Source organism: Notolepis coatsorum, assembly GCF_963971535.1.
Source record: "Notolepis coatsorum genome assembly, chromosome: 16".
In the NCBI taxonomy this organism is placed as follows: domain Eukaryota; kingdom Metazoa; phylum Chordata; class Actinopteri; order Aulopiformes; family Paralepididae; genus Notolepis; species Notolepis coatsorum.
In genome coordinates, this window is record NC_140180.1 from 20,426,606 (window position 1) to 20,448,302 (window position 21,697).

The window sequence follows — 21,697 nt, forward strand, 5'->3', positions numbered from 1 at the left end:
AATAGAACTGGCACCAAGCGGAGCATAGAACACTGGCTACCCTCTACCCTCTGTACAGCACTTTGGTTGACACGTGTCATGTTAAATGTGCTATATAAATAAATCTGATTGATTGATTGGCATTCTGACGTGATGACCATTCCTTCTTTTATAGTTACCTTGGGAACAGTGCTCGTCATGGTTAGAAAATGACCCATTTCTCACTGGATCTGATTATTTGACATCCAGCTCTCTGTTACTCCTACAGCAGCCCCCCCCCCCTCATACTCCAGGTAACAAGAGCACCTCCCTAAAACCCAAACGACTGTGCGCCTTAAAGTCTTTGTCCTGGCCCTTAATATGTACCCTCTGTGTTTCTAGTTCTGAAGGAACAAGATACGTGTAATCAATAAGGCGGAAACTCCTAAGCTTGTTTAGAAGTGAGGACATTAAAGGATCGCTTACACTTATCCAATTCCCTCACACTCGTCAACAATAGCAGGATTCGGGTCGGGGACACAGAGGTTATTTTTTAATATCCAGCAGTTGCGTCAGAGGGATTGGAGTAGTCGCTCGCCCCTAACGTGTACCAGTGGTGGATAAAGTACACCTTTTTAAAAGCAGAAATACCCTGAATTAACTTTTTACTGTGGTAATAGAGTTCCGCTTCAATCAATATCTGAAAACTAATAATAAAAATTATGGGCGGCTAGGTGGTGTAGTGGGCAAGGCGCTCCCCATCAACGCTGGAGACGCTGGGTTCGAATCCAGCTCTCGGCGTTGCTATCAGCTTGGCTGGTCGTTCATACTAACACAATTGGCAGTGTTAGGGGTGGGAAAGCTGATGGGTGGGTCCTGGGCGTTGTTGACAGCGACCCCTACAGTTCGGTCGGGGCGCCTGCACAGCGAGGGTAGGATCTGGAGAGATGTAGTGTGACCTTCCACACGTTACACTCTCCCGGTGAGAATCTGCGCTGCCAGGCTGGCTGCCGGCTGGCTGCACATGCGTCGGAGCCTCGGAGGAAAGCATGTGACAGTCTCCGGCCTCCCGGACCAACAGTAGGGGGGAGTGCGCAACAACCAGGAAGGGGGTTGGGAATTGGCATAACGACTAACAGTGGGATGGGAGAAAAATCGGAAAAAGGAGGGGGGAAAAAGATAATAAAAAAAAATGTATTAAAATTATAAATTAACTTCGTACTGTCTTTTACTATCATGCACTCTGCTACTAAGGAATCAACCTCGTCTACCTACTATGTTGATGTCTTTACTACTATGCACTCAAGACTGTAGCACTCAAGTTCAACACTTTTTGACGAACAATGTTACTTGGCTGCCAGAGTTGTACCCTTCTTGCTGACTAAGTAAGTCGCTTTGTAGAAAGGTGTCGGCTAAATGTAAATGTCTTCAACTTCGGATTCTGCAGTAGGTAAAATTATAAAAGCATCGGATATTGAATATACTTTAGTAGCCTATCAAAAGTAAAAGCACATTTTATGAATGTTTTTCTACGTCAATGCTTCGGAGCACCGAATCCCTGGTCCATTGACCCCCCTAAAGGATAAATGTAGTGGAGTACAAGTAGGATGTTGTCTTTGAAATGTAGCAGAGTAAAAACGCAGTTCCCCGCTAAAGTGTAAGTACAGGTACCAAGTAAATTGTTTCTACCTTTTTCTGTCTGCTCAGGGGGTTGACGCCCATCCCTTGTACATATTGCGGAGAGCCAGTGGGCAACGATGCCAAGATCTCCATTGAACACATCAATATCCACTGCCACCCGGACTGCTTCAAGGTAATACAGCGGTCTATAGCTACACAACTCGCACGATGGGTTGTATGTATACATTAGTATATAGCAACTAGGGCTGTCCCCGACTAAGGATTTGTATAGTCTACTTTGATTGGCTGAAATTTGCAGTCGACTATTTAAAAAAGATTATTATAATATATATATTTTTTCATTCCATTTGGGCTGTGGGGGGTGCTTAATGTCTGAAGGAGTCGACTGAAGGCTTCTTGTCCTCTGCGAAAGCATGCAATTGGTCCACTGATGGATACATGTTGATATTTGTCTAGTCTAGTGTGTTCATTAGATTAGGCAGTTAGCCTCTCTGGTATGTGCGCCATTAGCGTTAGTCGCGCTTCTATGCCTCTTTGCCGACTACGGCTCCTTTCGATTAGTCAACTAATCGGAGTCAGCCCCAATGGGAACAACTCTCATGATAGGTTGTATGTATACATTAGTATAGAGCAGGGGTAGGCAACCCTAGGCACGCGTGCCTGCATAGGCACGCAGGGGCATTTTCATTGGCACAGGGGGCAGCATTAAAAAAAAAAAAATTGCTTTGAAATATTATAGTGAAATATTTTGCACTGTTGTCGCATTTATCTTGTTGAAATCCTCCCACAGGTTCTTTTTTTTAAGTTGAGTATATCAAGAAGGCTTTTCTCTGTAGCTCAGATGTTTTGTTTGAAGGCTTGCCAAACAAAGAGACAATCAAATCAAGGATAAAAGATATCCCCATGTCAGCTTGAAGTGTCGAGCGACGCATCAATGAAATGAAAGAAAATATCAGAACAGCTGGATTAAAAGATGCTCCGGTGTGCAGCTTAAAGTGACCAACTACAGCCCCCAGATAACGGCGCTCAGTAAAGCTAAACTGTTTGTCTGCTAATAACAATAACAATAATGATGTAATAATGTAAAAATTATCATTAAAAATACCTGATTATGAGAACTGTTTTTTACGATGCATGGAATATTGTTGAGGCACACTAGTTACAACTATATTTCAAACAGGCACTTCATGTCAAAAAGGTTGCCGACTCCTGGTATAGAGCAACACAACTCATGATAGATTGTATGTGTATACATTAGTATAGAGCAACACACTTATTGTAACAGTCGTCTCATAACTGCATCAGTCTAATGATGTGCTTCTGGTATTCAGTGTGGCGTATGCAGCAAGCCTATGGGAGATCTGCTGTACAGCATGTTCCTGCACCATGGGAAGGTCCACTGTGAAAGCTGCTACTCCGGTGTCTTCGACAGTACCGACTTTTGACTTTAGGGCTGATCCCAAGTGACGACCCTTTTTCTTCATGGCTGATGACCTCTGAAAAGACCAAGACTGGTCTTTCACAAAGGTTGGAATGTATTTGAACTGTCATTATTCTTTGGTTTGGGGTTATCAAAGAAACTCTTGTGGTGAATATTACATGATGTAACCTTAAAATGTCCACCTCCCCCCCCCCCTTTTTTTTGTTTTGTTTTTTAAAGTCTGTATTTTCAAGATTCCATTTTTCCTAATGGTGAATTTTATGCCCCAGTAAACTTGCATCTAAAAAGATCTGCATTTAAAACTGAACAGACTAATACTGGTAGTAGGGTCCACTATTCTAGTCTTTTATGTGTATGTATTATGTATGTGTATGTATTATGAAAGAATGACTTCATGTTATGTCAAAATGTTACTTTTATTCTTCTTTGGTTGTTATCACAAAATATCACCTTTTGACTTTCTTTAGATGTCTTGTTTTTACAAAATAAAGTGATTTATATAAATGTGGTATATACATGATATAAAAGAGACTGTGTACAAGATTGTCAAAACCTCTTTAACAAAAAAAAGCAAAGCATGGTTTCTAAATTAACATTGCACGGATGGTCATCTTAGGGTAAACGGGAAATCTCCAATTCAGACATAGTTTAAAGCCAATATCATACAGTATGTGCCATATAAATGTATTTTACACAAGCTGTTCCTGAGAGCTAATTGCACAGGAGGAGTTGTGCTTAGCGTTGTAAATATTACATGCTTAGTCTCCATCTTTTGGTCTAATAATATTTCCATTGCACAAACAAAAGCACTTGTTTTATAAACACCGATTTGAGGGAAAAACGACAACGACAATCAGCTGCCCACAGTAACTGCAAGGAAGATGGTGCCGTTCACTGGCTTCAGATCAGCTGGTCCTCGCACACACACCGGTAGGCAGGACGCTTGTCCCCTGGTTTGCAGAGTACCGGTCTTTGGCAGTGACCTTAAACCTGTGAAATTGACCTTGAAGGAGCTTTGTCCTCTTTTCTTGATCCTTCAACCACACGGGTTGCTTTGAGGGGAAACGACGACAAGGATCACCAGAAATTAGCCTGAGGGAGGTCAAATCTGTCCACTATGAAAATGTACCTCCCTGGTACATGTACGATATCAACAGTGTGAGGTTCACAATAGGCTTTGATGGCAACTCTTTATGGGATTACAGTCAACACTGTGAAAACGTTAATGTGGCATAAAACGATAGAACTTGTGATGCCCATCAGCCGCCTTAATAGCTCGGGGAGACGAACGATCCGGGAAATGACAAATTTCGGCTGAATGAGATCAAATAATGAGATGTGCTCGGAAATAATTATTTGCATCACTCGGCAGTGTTTTAAATCTGGGTTTGTGTAAAAGGGATGAGTAATTTATGCCACTTTGTCCTAGTTTTCAGGAGTATGATCGCGCGTGAGATTAAAATCTTGAGCACTGAACATTTTAACGGTGAAAGCTATGGAGTTAACTATGATGTCACGACGTGGCCACTGGCCGTTGAAAGCTATGGAGTTCTAGAATCCTGATATTTAATATTTTGTAGATAACATTAGAACCATGATACACCTGAAACTTAATACTAGGGAGGCATCATTTCATAAGGGCCACATAATTACGGGGCCACCTGTGTAACTGGATGGGTTCCATCCACCGTTTGTCAGTGCTTTCCTCTGGCTCTGCTCACTGCTATATCCTGGATGTGCTGCCACAGCAGGGCGGGGTCTGACGCGTTACGTTTGATCAGAGACTCCAGTCCCTCTGCCTGGTCCAGACTCTGCCAGTAATCCTGAGGCCACATTTGCAGCCATCTGTCGATTGAAACACAAGTTAGATTAGACTCATCCCATCTGAAGCCACTTTTAATGAGAGGCTATGTGATGGCAAATAATTATCTTGAGGCAATGGCAAACTGTAGACTAGAGAGCAATTACTCCTCCTTTTCACACTTGGGCACAGTTAATAAATCGAGAGAAATGTACCCGTCGTCTGGGGTAATGTCGTGGACTTCTCCAAACCCCGGGCTGGGCAGTGGGCATCCCATGTGCGAGTTATTGGCCATCTTCGGTCGAGGGGGCGGGTTCTGCTCGGGAGCTTTCCGATGGGCCCGCTCGGCTGCCAGTCGAGCGTTCTCCCGGTCACAAACGTAACACTCGAATCCATTGAGGTAGTTGGGCTTGCTCATGTCATTCACCCCCCACTCCCGAGTCTCCAACCCCTCCAGCAGACGGGTGTTGGTGACGTGGCCGGAGTTCTTGAACTCCAAATACCTCTCGTATTCCTCGTCGTTCTCGTCCAAGGATCTGAGGAAGTCGGCCAAGTCCTTAGGCGAGGCGAAGTCGTCGATGACTATTACGGAGTGGTCGTTGGGCATCCAGTCCGCTACGGCGGAAGAGCCCCGGTAGACGGGCACACAGCCCTGGTGCAGGGGGCGCCACAGCTTCTCCGTCATGTAGTCTGGACACAGGCCGTTCTCCAGTGCCAGGTGAAACTTGTAGCGCGCCACGAAGCTCATGAAGCGGGCGTCCTCGCCAGTGGCGGTGCCCGTGTCCTCCAGATGCCCGGGCAGAGGTTTGCTGTTCACACACTTCCCATACGAGTCCACCTGCACAGAGAGAGAGAGAGACAAAGTGAGGGGGAGAGAAGAGAGCGAGGGAGGATTGGAGCAATGGAGGTGTGAGGTGACTGAGGACAAGGAGCCTGTTTTGGTGTTGTGCTTGGTTTACTTTGGGTCTGATTTGAGTCAGTGGATATTTGGGGGGGATTGTTGACTGTTGTTGGCCTCGCCTCAGGCTCTACCAAGAGAAGTCTGGAGAAATTCACAGTAGTTATACATAGAGGGTTGGGCATTGTTTGGATTTTGAACGATTCCGGTTCCGATTCTCCATTTTTCGATTCCTGTTTTAAACTATTCTCGATTCCGATTCTTTGAGGTGCAGGTCAAAACGGGTCACTGCTTATTTCGCAGGAGATTTTTGAAAAATCTTTAATTTTTTTTTTCATACTATTCACATTGTTTGATTGATTGATTGAAAAGTTTATTAACAGATTGCAGAATGGGTATGGGTACAGTACAGCTCAATACATACAATTGTTAAGAGGATGCAGACCTGAGAGACTTTCGTCTTGTTTCCATCAGGGTCCTCCATTTTCAATTCATCATATGACGCACACGACATACAGATAGACAGTACTGCTACATCTATACATTTATGACATACCAGATTTTCAAATACAGTACTGTTTGTGATACTAAAAAAAATCCAGAAAAAGAGTGTATATACATTTGACATAGAAACTGTGCATTGGGGGAGGTTGGGTAGGTGGGGTGGGGCTGTACATTGGAGGGGGGGGGGGGGGACACTGTACATTGGAATACTGACCTACATTTGACATAGAAACTGTTCATTGGAGGAGGTTGGGTAGGTGGGGTGGGGCTGTACATTGGAGGTGGGGGGGGGTTGGGTACATTGGAATACTGACAAAGCCATGCTTGGTCTTTATTTTACAACTGGGTTAGGACATTTGTAGGGGCCAGTTTTGAATTGCAGTCTCCCGTAGGTGTTCTTTGAGAGTGTTTTTGAAAGTGGGTAGTGATCCACATTCCTTTACAGCTTTGGGTAGGGCGTTCCACATTGTTGTGGCATAATTGCGAAACGTGTTTAGTCCCTTGTTTGAGCCGAATCTGGGTTTTACATGATTTGTGGAGCTCCCTCTGGTGTTGTGATCGTGGTATTCACTGACCTTTGGGAAGTATTTTGACATGTACATGGGTACCTTGGTCGTGTAGTGTATCTTGTAGACCAGGCCCATTGCAAGTTGCTGTACTCTGTCTACTCTAAGCCATCCTAGGTTGGCAAAGTGTGCAGGGGTGAGGTGGGTTCTAGGAGTCAGGTCAAGCAGTAGTCTGACCAGTTTGTTTTGAGATGTTTGTAATTTGGTTTTTAGTGCCTTTGAGGTGCTTTGGTACCATGAGGTGCAAGCATAGTCGTAGTACCCTTGAATGAGTGCTCCTGCCAGAGTCTTCAGGGTATTCTTGTTTACCAGGGAGGAGATCCGGTACAAGAATCGAGTTCGTTGATTGACTTTTTTTATTACATTGGATGCCATTTTGTCACAGGAAAGATTAGCCTCTAGGATGGAACCTAGGTAGGTAATTTCATCTTTCCTTGTGACAATATTGTCACCCACTGTAACTGAGAAGCCGTCGGTCTTGCTGAGTTTGTTATTTGAACCGAAGAGAATGGACTCTGTTTTGCCCATGTGTAATGATAGTTTGTTGTCGGCGAGCCATATGCAGATTTTGCCTAGTTCCGAGCTGAGGGTTTTTTCAACCTGTAACTTGTTCTTGTCAGAGACCAGCAGGGCTGAGTCGTCCGCAAACAGGAACAAGTTGCAGTCACAAGCTGACGACATGTAATTTGCATAAATTAGGAACAGTAGTGGTCCTAGTATGCTTCCTTGTGGAACACCACAGTTCACTGTGAGGGGGGGGGATAGGGTAGGGGGATAGGGTACCCCCCCCTCAGTCAGTTGACTTGTTGACTTGATACCGTTTAATTTTGGTTGCTGTACTGTAACTAGGGTATTAATTAACAAAGTAATTTTTTTTTGTGTGTGTGCAAATACGTTACTTCCGGTTCCAGAACAGGAAGTTAGGAACCGGTTCTCTGTTCCCAACCCTAGTTATACAGCTATTATATATATATATATATGGCCAGCAATAGCGACCCCTCCCCAGAATACACTCTAATCAAACCCCCACATCAACCCAACAAAGCACAGGGTCTGTTGTCGTATACAAAGACGTTCTCCTTTGCCTAGACTAGAGTACACCGTTCGATGGGGCCATTACAGATTCAACGAGCAAGAACGTCACCACACACACACCAGTGACCATACCTCAATGTACTTCATCAGTTCCTGGACGTATCGGTCTCGGTCTGACGGCACGTCGCAGTGGGACTGCATGTAGAGCACGGGGGCCAGGCCCTCCCTCCTCCAGCGGTTCTTCGCCTGGAGGGAGACCGCCGCGGGCTGCAGCAGGTAGCCCAGGGAAGGCAGCCACTGCAGGGTCAGCGGGTAGTCCGACTCCCGGCGGAACGTGGCGGTGTAGTTGAACAGCCTGATCCCCGGCCCGTGGGAGAGGACGTAGTTGTTCATCGGCGACTCCTCGTGGAACAGCGCCCAGGTTTGGTGGCGCGGACGAGGCAGGGGCGCCTCGTACGCCCGGAAGTCCGTCCCGTAGAAGATGACGGACGTGGTCCGTTTGTAGAGCTGGACCTTTTTTTGAGATCAAGGTCAGGGGTTTACTTTACAGGACACCTCGAGAGGATGGATATTAATCGTGACGTGTGCGCGCATGCATCTTCCCATTGTGGAAAACATCAGTGTTTTTTTTTTTTTTTATTTAGATTAACATGCTTTGTGAGATTGGTTCGTGGTACCTTCCGGTTGCGTGTGACCAGGCAGGAGGAAGTGGCACAGTCGATGCGTTCAGTGTCACCTGGGAAATGGGGGAAGAGCCCTGCGCTCCACCAGAGGAGAATGGGCAGCTCCTTGCTGCTGCGGGGGTCATTGTTGCCAGGCCCGCGGTATGTACTGATGGAGGCGAACTCCATGTCCGACAAGGCACTCTGGGGCTGGAACACACCCTGGTCCTGGAAGACACCCTGGTCCTGGAAGACACCCTGGTCACCAACATAAAGAGGCTCTACAGGACGCTGAGCATGGGTGCAGGACAGCAGGAAGACGAAACCCAGGTGCCCCAGACACACCAGCCTGCACTCCATCTGTGAGGGGAAATAGTGCAGAATGAATGAATGAATACTTTATTTAACAGATTGCAGAATGGGTACAATATGTACGGCTCAATACATACAATTGTTAAGGGGATGCAGACCAGAGAAAGACGTTTGTCTTGTTTACATCAGGGTCCCCCATTTTCAATTCATAGTGACATTTATGACACACACAACATACATGCAGCACAAACAATGATTCAAATAATCATAGGACACACCCAATCCTTGTATATCTTCCTGTATATTTTTGGACTGTATATTTTAGAATGTATATCTTTGACTGTGTATTCTTATTTTTGACTACCTAAAATGTTTATTGTGGGCGATCGGTGGCGCTGAATTCCCCTCGGGATTAATAAAAGTACTTCTATGCTATTCTATATAGTCATACACAATAATATACGGTATAACGGCCCATCTCTGATCCTCCCTAAATATAACCGGGTCAAATAAAAACAAGGTGCAGTGTAATATATGTAGGCATTCACTTACTAACACATGCAATTAACGGGCAAACGTGAACTAAAGTTAGCACGTCGGTGTTGACTTGAGCATCAAGATCCAGACGTTGATTGATTGAAAAGTTTATTAACAGATTGCAGAATGGGTACAATACAGTACGGCTCAATACACACAATTGTTAAGGGGATGCAGACCAGAGAAAGACTTTCGTCTTGTTTACATCAGGGTCCCCCATTTTCAATTAATCAGGACATAACGTTAGCCTAAGAAAGTGACTGAACTAAATAAAACACAGCCCCTACCGTGATCACTTCAATAAGCGCATGGAGGAGGAGGTGCGTTTTTCAACAATCTTCATGTGCAGCGGCGAAAATCACGACCTTCCACACACGTTCATTTGAAATGTTGTACGAAGTAAACGGTAAACTCGAATACAATCGAAGAGAAGAGCTGGAATGTGGAATCTTCTTCTTCTTCTTCTTCTTCTGGTGGGTGGATTTCCGGCAGTCTGGACGCTAGGGCGTATTACTGCCCCCCACCGTCCCTTTTCCAAGGGTACACTAGGCCAGTATTATGAAGAAATTACTACATTATTCTTTCAAAAGCTTGGTGGTTAATGCCCCGACAAAACAAAGATTTTAAATAAAAAAATAAAAGAAATCCTTATCAGCTAATTATTTATACAGTTCTCACTCTACTTTGTATGTATAAGTATTGACCTTACTCCTAAACCCACCTCACCTACCCCTGCCCATTTTGACAACCTAATGGCTTAGAGTAGATGGGCAATGGGCCTGGTCTACAAGATACACTACACCACTAAGATACTCATGTACATGTCTAAATACTTCCCAAAGGTCAGTGAATTCCACGACCACAACACCCGAGGGAGTTCCACAAATCATGTTCAACCCAGATTTGGCTCAAACAAGGGACTAAACATGTTTCGAAATTATGCCACAATGAATGAATGAAAACTTTATTTAACAGATTGCAGAATGGGCACAATACAGTACGGCTCAATACACACAATTGTTAAGGGGATGCAGACCAGAGAAAGACGTTTGTCTTGTTTACATCAGGGTCCCCCATTTTCAATTCATATTGACATTTATGACATACTCAACATACATGACATTTATGGCATAGGGACATACAGGTATTTAGTACTGTTACATTTGTGACATATACGATATTCAAATATACAGTACTGTTACCCATAGATCCTGACAGAGTATATACTTATGATGGGGAGGGGACTGTACATTAGTAGGGGGTGGGTGGGTGGGAGAGAAATATACATACGGTGGGGAGGAGACTGTACATTTGGAGGGGGTGGGTGGGTGGGTGAGAAATATACATACGGCGGGGAGAGAATATATACATGCGGTGGGGAGGAGACTGTCTATTAGGAGGGGGTGGGGGTGGGGGGTTTGGACATTTACGGTGGCCAGTTTCGAATTGCAGCCTCCCGTAGGTGCTCTTTAAGAGCGGTTTTGAATGTGGGTAGGGATTCACATTCCTTTACAGCTTTGGGTAGGGCGTTCCACATTGATGTGGCATAATTGCGAAATGTGTTTAGTCCCTTGTTTGAGCCGAATCTGGGTTTAACATGATTTGTTGAGCTTCCTCTGGTGTTGTGGTCGTGGTATTCACTGACCTTTGGGAAGTATTTTGACATGTGCATGGGTACCTTAGTCGTATAGTGTATTTTGTAGACCAGGCCCATTGCAAGTTGCTGTACTCTGTCGTCTACTCTAAGCCATCCTAGGTTGTCAAAGTGGGCAGGGGTGAGGTGGGTTCTAGGGGTAAGGTCAAGTAGAAGTCTGACCAGTTTGTTTTGTGATGTTTGTAATCTTGTTTTTAGCGCCTTTGAGGTGCTTTGGTACCATGAGGTGCAAGCATAGTCGTAGTACCCTTGAATGAGTGCTCCTGCCAGAGTCTTCAGGGTATTCTTGTTTACCAGAGAGGAGATCTGGTACAAGAATCTAGTTCGTTGGTTGACTTTTTTTTATTACATTGGATGCCATTTTGTCACAGGAAAGATTTGCCTCTAGGATGGAACCCATGTAGGTAATTTAATCTTTCCAAGTTGTGACAATATTGTCACCCACTGTAACAACAATGTGGAACGCCCTACCCACAGCCGTAATATAATGTGAATCCCTACCCTCCTTCAAAACCGCTCTCAAAGAGCGCCTACGGGAGGCTGCAATTCGAAACTGGCCCCGGTAAATGTCCAACCCCCCCCCACCCAACCCCCTCCAATGTACAGTTTCTTCCCCCTCGAATGTATATATTTTCTTTTATGTATTATATTGTCTTTTATTTTACAGTACTGTATGTCGTATATGTCATAAATCTCATGATGAATTGAAAATGGGGGACCCTGATGTAAACAAGACAAGTCTTTCTCTGGTCTGCATCCCCTTAACAATTGTGTGTATTGACTTTCCAGTCAAAAAAAAATAAAAAAAAAATAAGAAAAATACTTGACAAGTTTGCAAGATATCTCTTAATATTTTTTTTTAAAGTCATTTTTATGTATTGTGGATTAGATGTTTTTACGGCAGAGCATTCCAGAGTACTATTGACTAGTTTGAGAAAATTTGATTTTGGTGCTGTTTTTGTTCTGATGTTACCAGAAGTGGCCCCTATAGTGTTGTAACCCCCCCCGCCCCCAACCCAACCCCGTCCCACCCACCCACCTACCCAACCTCCTCCAATGTAGTTTCTTCCCCCTCAAATATATACTCTCTTTTTAGACTATTTTTCTACTCAAACAGTAGCCTATAGATCTGGTATGTCATAAATGTCTAAATGTAACAGTACTGTCTTACTTGTCTATCTACCTGTATGTCATGTATGTCATATATATGGTATGATGAATTGAAAATGGGGGACCCTGATGTATTGATTGATTGATTGATTGATTGAAAACTTTATTAACAGATTGCAGAATGGGTACAATACAGTACAGCTCAATACACACAATTGTTAAGGGGATGCAGACCAGAGAAAGACTTTCGTCTTGTTTACATCAGGGTCCCCCATTTCAATTCATCAGGACATATATGACATACATGACATACAGATATACAGTACTGCTACATCTATACATTTATGACATACCAGATTTGCAAATACAGTACTGTTTGTGATACAAAAAGAGTCCAGAAAAGAGTATATACATTTGACGTAAAAACTGTACATTGGGGGAGGTTGGGTAGGTGGGGTGGGGGGGGGGCTGTACATTGGAGGTGGTTCGGTGGGTGGGGTGGGGGGGGTACTGTACAACTGTACAAGCAAAACTGTACATTGGAATATTGACAACCATACTTGGTAATTTACTGTACATTGGAGGGGGTTGGGTTAGGACATTTACATGGGCCAGTTTCGAATTGCAGTCTCCCGTAGGTGTTCTTTGAGAGTGTTTTTGAAAGTGGGTAGTGATTCACATTCCTTTACAGCTTTGGGTAGGGCGTTCCACATTGATGTGGCATAATTGCAAAACGTGTTTAGTCCCTTGTTTGAGCCGAATCTGGGTTTAACATGATTTGTGCAGCTCCCTCTGGTGTTGTGATCGTGGTATTCACTGACCTTTGGGAAGTATTTTGACAAAGACGAAAGTCTTTCTCTGGTCTGCATCCCCTTAATTGTGTGTATTGAGTCGTACTGTACCCATTCTGCAATCTGTTCATACAATTTTCAATCAATAAATCAATTCAGAAGTCATTTCTAACTGATGAGCCAAGCTAGATGGCTTACCAGTGCTAATAATGTTCCGCAGTAGCATTATTTAGAAGACTCGTCGATACTTTATTTTCAACCATCAGCCATGCCAGATGTTCATGCATAAAACCAATAACGCTATACTCCACACCATTGATTGATTGCTTGAAAATTTGATCAACAGATTGCAGAATGGGTACAATATACAGTACGGCTCAATACACACAATTGTTAAGGGGATGCAGACCAGAGAAAGACTTTCGTCTTACATCAGGGTCCCCCATTTTCAATTCATGATATTCATGATGCTTTTCCACTTTTTGGATCCTTTGACCCATTAGTAAAAATGTGTACATAATAATATGCCCCATCTGTTTGAAATGATCCTCAACTTCAAGATCTGAAGTGCTGATACCTCCCTGCTACAAATGTCACGTCTATGGGCTCAGGGAGAAACCAGCTGGAATCTTCCTCTGAAATGTTCGCTTTGTATCACCAATGTTTGTTTAGTTATTTATTTAGTTTGAGTTATGTTTTGATTTTGTTTAGTTATTTATTTTGTTTGTATTTATTTTACATGTTCGAAATAAAGATTTCAAAAAAAAAAAAAAATCAAATCAAATCAATGAATGCCTTCTGTGCCAGCAGCAGCAGCACCACCTGCCGGTCTGGAGTGGAACCAACGACCTTCAGTTATAGGTTACAATTTTGACAATTAATGTCGTTTTACACACTGGCACAATCGTTACGTGGATGCAAGCTATCACCCCCCCTGATTCGATGATTAGTAGATAGTATTTCGGTTTATCAAAATAAGAAAAACGCAACAGTTTGGACGGGCTTTAGGACCCGGAGAAGACTCGCCTGCTGGGTGTGCAGGTGGTTCCTCTCAGATGCAGGGAAGCTCAGCAAGCCACGCAACACCAATATCTTGGTACAGGATAAGTAAAGAGGGGAAACAAATTATTATTTGTTTGTGTACATATGTTGCTTTTTCAGAATGTGTTTTTGTCTGATCTCTCGTTTCAGTCGTTTATTCACTAATAATAGTGAGACTATATCGTTTTGCTAGCCTTGTGTCAGACAGACATGCAACAAGCAACAGACAAGCAAGACATTATTAAACCCATCCAGATAGTCGGCTAGCTAGTTAGGCTATCAAACTATGCTTTTTTTTGGCAATGCTCGGACAATGAAATGCACTTCCGAGATATCAGTAGATTGCTAAGGGGGTTTACTCATCTGATCTTTGTCAATAAGCTGGTGCATGTTTTGGGTCAGCGCGCATGCGCATTGCTTGTTTTCCTAGAAAATGCATCTCATGCTCCTGACTCATCCCTGTCGCTGGACAGCAGGACCCCACACCCATCCGTTAGTGTATCTCATACAGTAGACAATCACTGTACGTGCAATACATTATGTATACGAAGTGTATTTTTATGATCTAAAAAACAACTAAAACTGTAGTTAGCAGCCAGTAGTGGCCTGTCACCTACTTATTTAGCTCTTGAGCCATAACTTGCCAGCCAATGAGCACCATGGGGGGGGGGGTTGAGTTAGGTCATTCACCCTATTATCAATGTGTCTCTGGAACTGGTAAAGCATTACATTTCACAGACGATAACGGCATGTTAAATACTAGACATCCAGGCTTGTTTGCACTTGTAGTTGAAATCAGATACTCAGAAATTAGATACGAGAGAAGAGAATAGGCTGTAATGATTTTTTGTTCTCGGTATTCTGTCTAGTCATCAGCAGCCCACACAGTATTCTACATTAAGTATCTTAAAACCATGTATCCGTTAAGTGAGATTTTATATGTGCACTGTGCATAAAGAATGTCTTTCTCCACCCTAGGTTGAATTGACCCTGGTGGTCAGCCGCCTACAGGGTGGAGGCTCGGTCCCAGCGGGTTCGTCGTAGCCCCCGGTGAGCTGGGTGGACGGGACGGGACGGGACAGCGGGAGGGGGGGGCGTGATGAGCGGGAAGAGCCTCCTGCTGAAGGTCATCCTGCTGGGGGACGGCGGCGTGGGCAAGTCCTCCCTGATGAACCGCTACGTGACCGACCGCTTCGACTCCCAGTCCTTCCACACCATCGGCGTGGAGTTCCTCAACCGCGACCTGGAGGTGGACGGCCGCCTCGTCACCCTGCAGATCTGGGACACGGCGGGCCAGGAGCGCTTCAAGTCCCTGCGCACGCCCTTCTACCGCGGCGCCGACTGCTGCCTGCTCACCTTCGCCGTGGACGACCTGCAGAGCTTCCAGAACCTCCGCTGCTGGAAGAAGGAGTTCATGTTCTACTCGGACGTCAAGGACCCCGAGCGCTTCCCCTTCGTGGTGCTGGGCAACAAGGTGGACAAGGAGGCGCGGGAGGTGGGCGCCGACGAGGCGCGCGCCTGGTGCGAGGAGAACGGCTGCTGCCCCTACTTTGAGACCAGCGCCAAGGACGACACCAACGTCACGTCCGCGTTCGAGGCGGCCGTGCGGGAGGTCCTGGCCGCCGAGGACCACATCGACCACGCGCTGCTGGGCAGCACCATCGATCTCCATGGCAACCGCAAGCCCCCCGCCCGCTCCTCTTGCTGCTGACCGGTGGCCCGGCGGGGGATCTGCACCCCTGAACTGTTACTTCCTTCCCGCGTGTCTCTCTCTCTCCGCCTGAAGCTGGCCTGTAGCAGTCGAGAGAGAGAGAGAGCCAGCAGCGAGGGGTTTCATCTAACGGTACATGTCGGCACGAGCTACTGGGGCGACGGGGTTCCGTTAAGATGATGTGGAATCGGCTACTCTTAAGAGAATGCCGTGTCACGCAGATTCCATCTGATATGGAGAGATACGGTTGGATTATGGACGCAGCCGTTGTGTATTTGAACAGGCTGGTGCTCCGTGCTCCGTGCTCCTACTGTCTGCTTCCTTCCAGCACAGTTGCACAAGAACTGCTCACTCTTATTATCCAGCTTAAGCTTCATCTCTGCCTTTGCAGGTCTCCCCCCCCCCCCCCCCCCTTTTTTTTAAATCACTAAAATCATTTTAATCTGCCCATGTTAATCCAATGGGCCAGGCAGTATTCTCCACTAGGGATGCGCGTTGCGCCGCACCAATACCACTTTCTCACCAGTGCCAATACCAATTCTGAGCACTACACTTGAGTATTGGCAGATACAGAATACCGATCCAATCCATTACTTTTACTGAGCAGTACTATAGACGGACCATTCGTTTTGATACGGGGCCTTGTGGTTGTGGGGGATGGCTGATTCAAGCAGCCACACCTGCCCTGGGTCAAGCTAATTAGACCTGGGAGCAGGTGTGGCTGCACACCTGTTGTGTGTGTATGAGGTAATGAATCAGTGCCCACGGGTTAAATCTGCCATCCCCACTGTCCTAAGTGGCTTTCGATGGGGCCCTCCAGCACAGAGACAAAGGGTAGATGATGCACGATATATCGGCCGCCGATATGGCAGTTTTTTTTTTAACACATCGGTATCGGTCCGATATCAAGATAGGGCTGATAAAAAAAATAAAAAAACGTTTTTTTTTGTTTTTTACATGTTTTGGCCTTAAATTGTTTTCTATACAGAGATATCGACATCGCTAAATATCGGTATCGGCCAGAACAGCAATATTAATATCGGTTATCGGTGCATCACTATCAGTTTACCGAAGAGGGTTGGCAAGATGGTACAAGCCAGAGCAGATGGAGGTAGCTGTCATGACAGAGGCTCGGTCCTATATATATGTGTGTGTGTGTGTGGGGATGGCACATTTAACCTGTGCGCATTGATTACCTCAATGTGCAACAACAGGTGTGCAGTCACGCCTGCTCCCAGGTCTAATTAGCTTGAGCCAGGGGAGGTGTGGCTGCTTAAACCAGCCATCCCCACAACCACAAGGCCTAATCAAATGTTCTCCATTAGAAAGATCTATAACTACGTAAACAAGACTAGACAAGATCTTTCTTGTGTGTTTCAACAATGAGGGGTTAGTCAGTCAGTAACCGGCGGCTTTAGCCTCATACAGGGGGGTTGCACCCTCTGGGTCCGACCAAAAAAAAAAGTAGCTTTGCTTTGATTTCTGACACATGGCGCTTGGTATCTGGTTTTTAACCCTTTCACTGCCACACGACAGAAGGTAAAACCCTTTACTATCACACAACCAACGGTCGTGTGTGGCAGTGAAAGGGTTAACTGGCTGTCGTGTGGCAGTGAAAGGGTTAACAGTTTTGGTAGTGCGGCAGTGAACGGGTTAATACAGGCCTACCCTGTTTTATCCCGGTACTGGGAATATCTGATCCCCCTTATCGGTTATCTGTGCATCTCTATTCTTCACTCTGCGTCGTCGTCTCTGATTTCGGATTTCTGTTCTGGGCTTTCGGTCCACCTTGATTACAGCATTGCATTTAACCCGTTGCTCGGCTAATCGAGTACAATACACTTGACACCACTAAAACAATACCGTTCCCAAATCCCAAACTGACATCGACAAATAGGAGGACCCACATGTGTCGAGGTATTCGGCGGATGAAAGTTTTCCGCACAAAAAGGGAAGATGACCCAGTGTTTGTCCTCCATAGGGAAAGAAATTGTGAGCTGTAATAATAATACAACTTCAGTAGCAGTGGGTACAAGCTATTGTGGTATTCTTAATTGATCTGACCATTACAGCCGAACTGATATTGAGGATCAGTTTAGCCAGAGGTGTTGTGTTGGGTGTGTGTGTGTGTGTGTGAGACTTATAATATTACGTCATTGTTACTTTGGTACAAGGGCCTGTTTACTGGACGAAGCAGGGCCATTTTCTATGCTTGAAAACAATAGCAGCGATGCTTATTTCTTTCCAGTGAAGCACTTCCTCATCCTCAAACATATTTAGCAAGCATACTATTTGGCAGGTCCGTTTTTTTCTTTTTCACATATTGTCGCCTGACATTTACTTTGAGCTTTCAGTGTTTGGTTATTAGTCTTTGTTATTGATGAAGTGTTATGAGTTACTTATGATGATGATGGCATGCTTGTAATCCTGGCTGTCTGTTGCATTGGCAGGTCCTAACATTCCAGCCTATAATACCTATAGACTATACTCTAGTTCTCCCCTGCTTTATTGTTACACTAGATATGCCTTGCTTATACTGTCAAGTTATTTCATTCTATAAAAGGCCTTTCACACAGTTATATCACTGGGATTATAACCGTTCAGGCGCCGCTTGTGATGTTCGCCATTCGCACACGCAGCTACTTTCAGGAGTATTCCAGCGTCTCTTCACACAGGCCTTGAGGTCAACACCTTTTAAGAGCATTTGACGTTTTTGAGTGATTCAGCCTCTTCCAGCTTCGTACTACAACATGTTTTCTTTTTTCATAAACAACAGGGAAAGTGTTTATCTTTAAAAGAACACACCAACATTTTGGGAAATTAGCTTATCGTCTTCTCCAGAGAGACAAGAAGATAGATACCAGTTTCCTCTCTGTGCGTTCAGTAGAAAGCTATCTGGCTGCATGGTAGCCTAGCTTAGCACAATGAATGGAAGCGAACATGACCGGTTAGCCTTTGGGAGAGGTGTTAGTTGAACAATGCCCTAGGCTAACCGGTCATGTCCGCTTCCATTCATTGTGCTAAGCTAGGCTAACATGCAGCCAGATAGCTTTCTACTGAACGCACAGAGAGGAAACTGGTATCCATCTTATTGTCTCTCTGGAGAAGACGGTAAGCTAATTTCCCAAAATGTTGGCGTGACGTGTTCCTTTAAGGTTGTGTGAATGTAATGAGCTTGCAAAACAGTCAGTGATAGTTATAAATATACTAGTATGCAAGTTATCCAGTTATGTTTACCGGAGATGGGGAACAAATTACAATTGGACTTTTGTCTCCAGCTCTCAAACAATCTCGAGAGTCTTATCGTGGGATTGGTTCTCTCGCTCCACGTAAAGGCATCTTTTTATCAAGACCGCCTGTGACTCTTTGGCGCGCTCGTCCCGGTAATGTTACTGCTTTCATTCACACCAGTGCTGGCCACGTTCCCCCGAAATGTTGACTTGAGGTGGGAAGTTAGTGGTACACACTTCTCCTGCTCATGACCTCATGCAGGAAGCGTCTGTGAAAGCCTCAGGGATGGACCGTATGTGTGAAAGGCCTTTTTATGTCTTAACTGAATGTGAAAGTTGCCTGAGCACAAACAAAACATTGGTACTAGTTTAATGTAAGGGCCGTGCATCGCGTCTGCCTATATGGTCACCCCGATTTTGCTTAATATATGTAAATAAAGTACTAATCGACCACAGAAAAAAGGGTACGTCATAAGTAACTTTACATATTGTAGCGATTTTTTTTTAAAGTGTACGTATTACAAATGAGTACACATAAAAAAATAAAAAAAAGTGTTTTCAGAACATTTTTAAGTTCCCCTGCTGGGGATCAAACCCTAACCCTTTATGTCTTAAACATAACTGTTAACCGTTAACTCCAACTAGGCATATAATCATAGTTAGATAGTGGTGAGGGCACTCGCTCACGACTGCAACGATTGTTGGTTCAACTCCTGGTTGCATTTGTTTTGGACTTTTGCCAATACAATACCTAAATATATTACTTATGGCTATAACAATGTACATTATGTACCCTTTTTCCTGTGGTTGATTACAGCGTTATTTACATTTTATGATGAGACAGCCGGCGTTTGATGTGGTACGTGAGTCAAACCTGCTGCAAGTATCATCAGAAAATCTCTTTTCATGCTCCAATATGTTCAGCTGAATGGTACTTTTATCGTGTGTATTTCTTTTTTCTTTTAAGATACAAGCCTATTGATCACGGGTACATTGAATTTTGTTCCTTGGTTTTACTGCTGTTGGCCAGAGGTGGTTGTATGGATCTGTCTCACGTGTTTGTTGACTTAGAAAAGAGACGTTCAGGAAAATAATATAACTGATGCTTGATGCTTCTGTTCTTTGTTAACATTGTTTTGTTTTCTTCAGTATTTGATAGTTGGTATAAAACTATTAAGTAATGGTACTCTGTTGCATTAATACAAATGGTTCTCATCTTTTGCATGCACACATCATGCATGTTACGAGTTACTATGGTACTATGGTGTGTCTTCATACCTATTCTACAGTAGTCTCCGAATAGGATCTCAGTCCGAGATCAGGGCCCATATTTACAAAGGTTCCCAGAGTAGGAGTGCTGATCTGGTTTCAGTGATCTAACCATAGTCAAAACAGAGACTGAAGCAGACTTCAGATCAGTACCCGGATATTCTGGGAATACGGACCCGGGTTGGTTTTCACCTTTAGAAGAAACAAATAAATAAAAATGAAATCGAACGACTACATTTGTAGGAAAATAGCTTAATCTATTGATAACGAGGTTCACTGTGAAAGTGCAAATGGATCCAAGCAAGTACTACGTCAAGTTGACTTTTATCGTAGTACTTATGCATAATGAAAATTACCTCACGATCCACAGTATTACCAGATAGTGTTTTATAAAGTTTAATTGTGTTCGAGTCGAGGTACTGACAAGGTGTGCTAGAGGGAAAACTCTTAACTGTGAACTGGGTTAGGCATTTTAATGGACTAAATAACTAACAGCTGCCTACACTAATCGTAAGGAAAATGAGGGCTGGCCATTTTTTAACCATGACATTTATCAGCGTTTGGTTTTCTATCGTTTGTTATTATTCTTAATGGATCTGTAATATAAGCTATGTCATTTTGACAAATGCCTATATTCTTATAGCGTTGTGTGTTAGGTTTGTAATAAAAACCTTCACACTTTATTTCTTCAAATTTACATTGCAGTCAAATCAAAAGAATGTCAACACCGATACATGTTGGCTCGACTACGACGCATACTAATAGCTTGTGTGAATTGCAAAGGGCATTTGTTTTAGGAATCATCATACTGTAGAAACTCCCGACACTGAACGTGGTTTCCATTGAACACAGTGGTGTGCTTTAAGCGGTGGGAAACGTGGGCTGCATCTCCCGATGACCGGGGCAACGTGGAACTTCCCTTCAATAGCATAAAACTGCAGTGCCGCAGCCCCATACATAGGAGGGGCCTGTACTGTGCGTTGGGGGCCTGTACTGTACGGTGCACTACTGCGCATGCGAGAAACAAAGTAAAGTAATTCTAATCTAAGGGTTAAGTTTAGGCCCTCATCCAGAAGAGGTTACGTTTAGAGTAACAGTCAGGGCTGGTAATCCAATTGATATTCAGTTTAAGATAAAAAAAAATCTAGTCTAATAGACAATTGGTTGCATTGAATGCTTTATTTGGTTACTCCTAATCCAATTGATATTCAGTTTAAGACAAATATTTAGTTAGGAAAATAACATACGGAAAATAGGACCTATGTATGGGGCTGCGGCACTGCAGTTTCACCCTACTCGTGTATTTGCACTACTAGGGGATGAGACTGGTTTTGTTTAGACCACGGTGTAGTGGCGAATACTATCCAATACTGTACTACAAATAAAACGTGCACATATCCAAAATGGAGAAACAGTCTCGAGTGTTTGGTTTTTTTGCTTCCATTTCTGCGACTTTGAAAGATGCTTCATATTTTCACTTTGTGAAAAAGGATACTCATCAAGCACTGCGTATTTATTTGAGGAATATGGTTGGCA

At 44.1% G+C, this 21,697-nt stretch overlaps 3 protein-coding genes across 5 annotated transcripts in view; 2 read left to right on the forward strand and 1 right to left on the reverse strand.

Moving 5' to 3' along the window:
• znf185 (zinc finger protein 185 with LIM domain) overlaps positions 1-3,544 on the forward strand; it is a 45,081-nt gene extending 41,537 nt beyond the window's left edge. For all 3 annotated transcript variants that reach the window (XM_084332288.1, XM_084332286.1, XM_084332287.1), the window contains 2 exons: positions 1,666-1,771; positions 2,931-3,544. In XM_084332288.1, coding sequence (XP_084188414.1) covers positions 1,666-1,771; positions 2,931-3,044 — 220 coding nt within the window. In that variant the 3' untranslated portion in view covers positions 3,045-3,544. The remainder of the gene's footprint in view (positions 1-1,665; positions 1,772-2,930) is intronic.
• A 132-nt stretch (positions 3,545-3,676) lies between these two features.
• Positions 3,677-9,805, reverse strand: pofut4 (protein O-fucosyltransferase 4). Its single transcript, XM_084332290.1, has 5 exons — positions 9,643-9,805; positions 8,522-8,866; positions 7,977-8,357; positions 5,057-5,679; positions 3,677-4,885 (listed from the first exon to the last, which is right to left on the reverse strand). Exons 2-5 carry the CDS (start codon positions 8,864-8,866, stop codon positions 4,735-4,737), a joined length of 1,500 nt encoding a protein of 499 aa, XP_084188416.1. The 5' UTR covers positions 9,643-9,805; the 3' UTR covers positions 3,677-4,734.
• Positions 9,806-14,994: 5,189 nt separating this feature from the next.
• On the forward strand, positions 14,995-16,309 carry rab9b (RAB9B, member RAS oncogene family). The gene has a single exon (XM_084332294.1). The coding sequence runs from the start codon at positions 15,051-15,053 to the stop codon at positions 15,660-15,662; it is 612 nt and encodes a 203-aa protein (XP_084188420.1). The 5' UTR covers positions 14,995-15,050; the 3' UTR covers positions 15,663-16,309.
• The last annotated feature ends 5,388 nt before the right edge of the window (positions 16,310-21,697 follow it).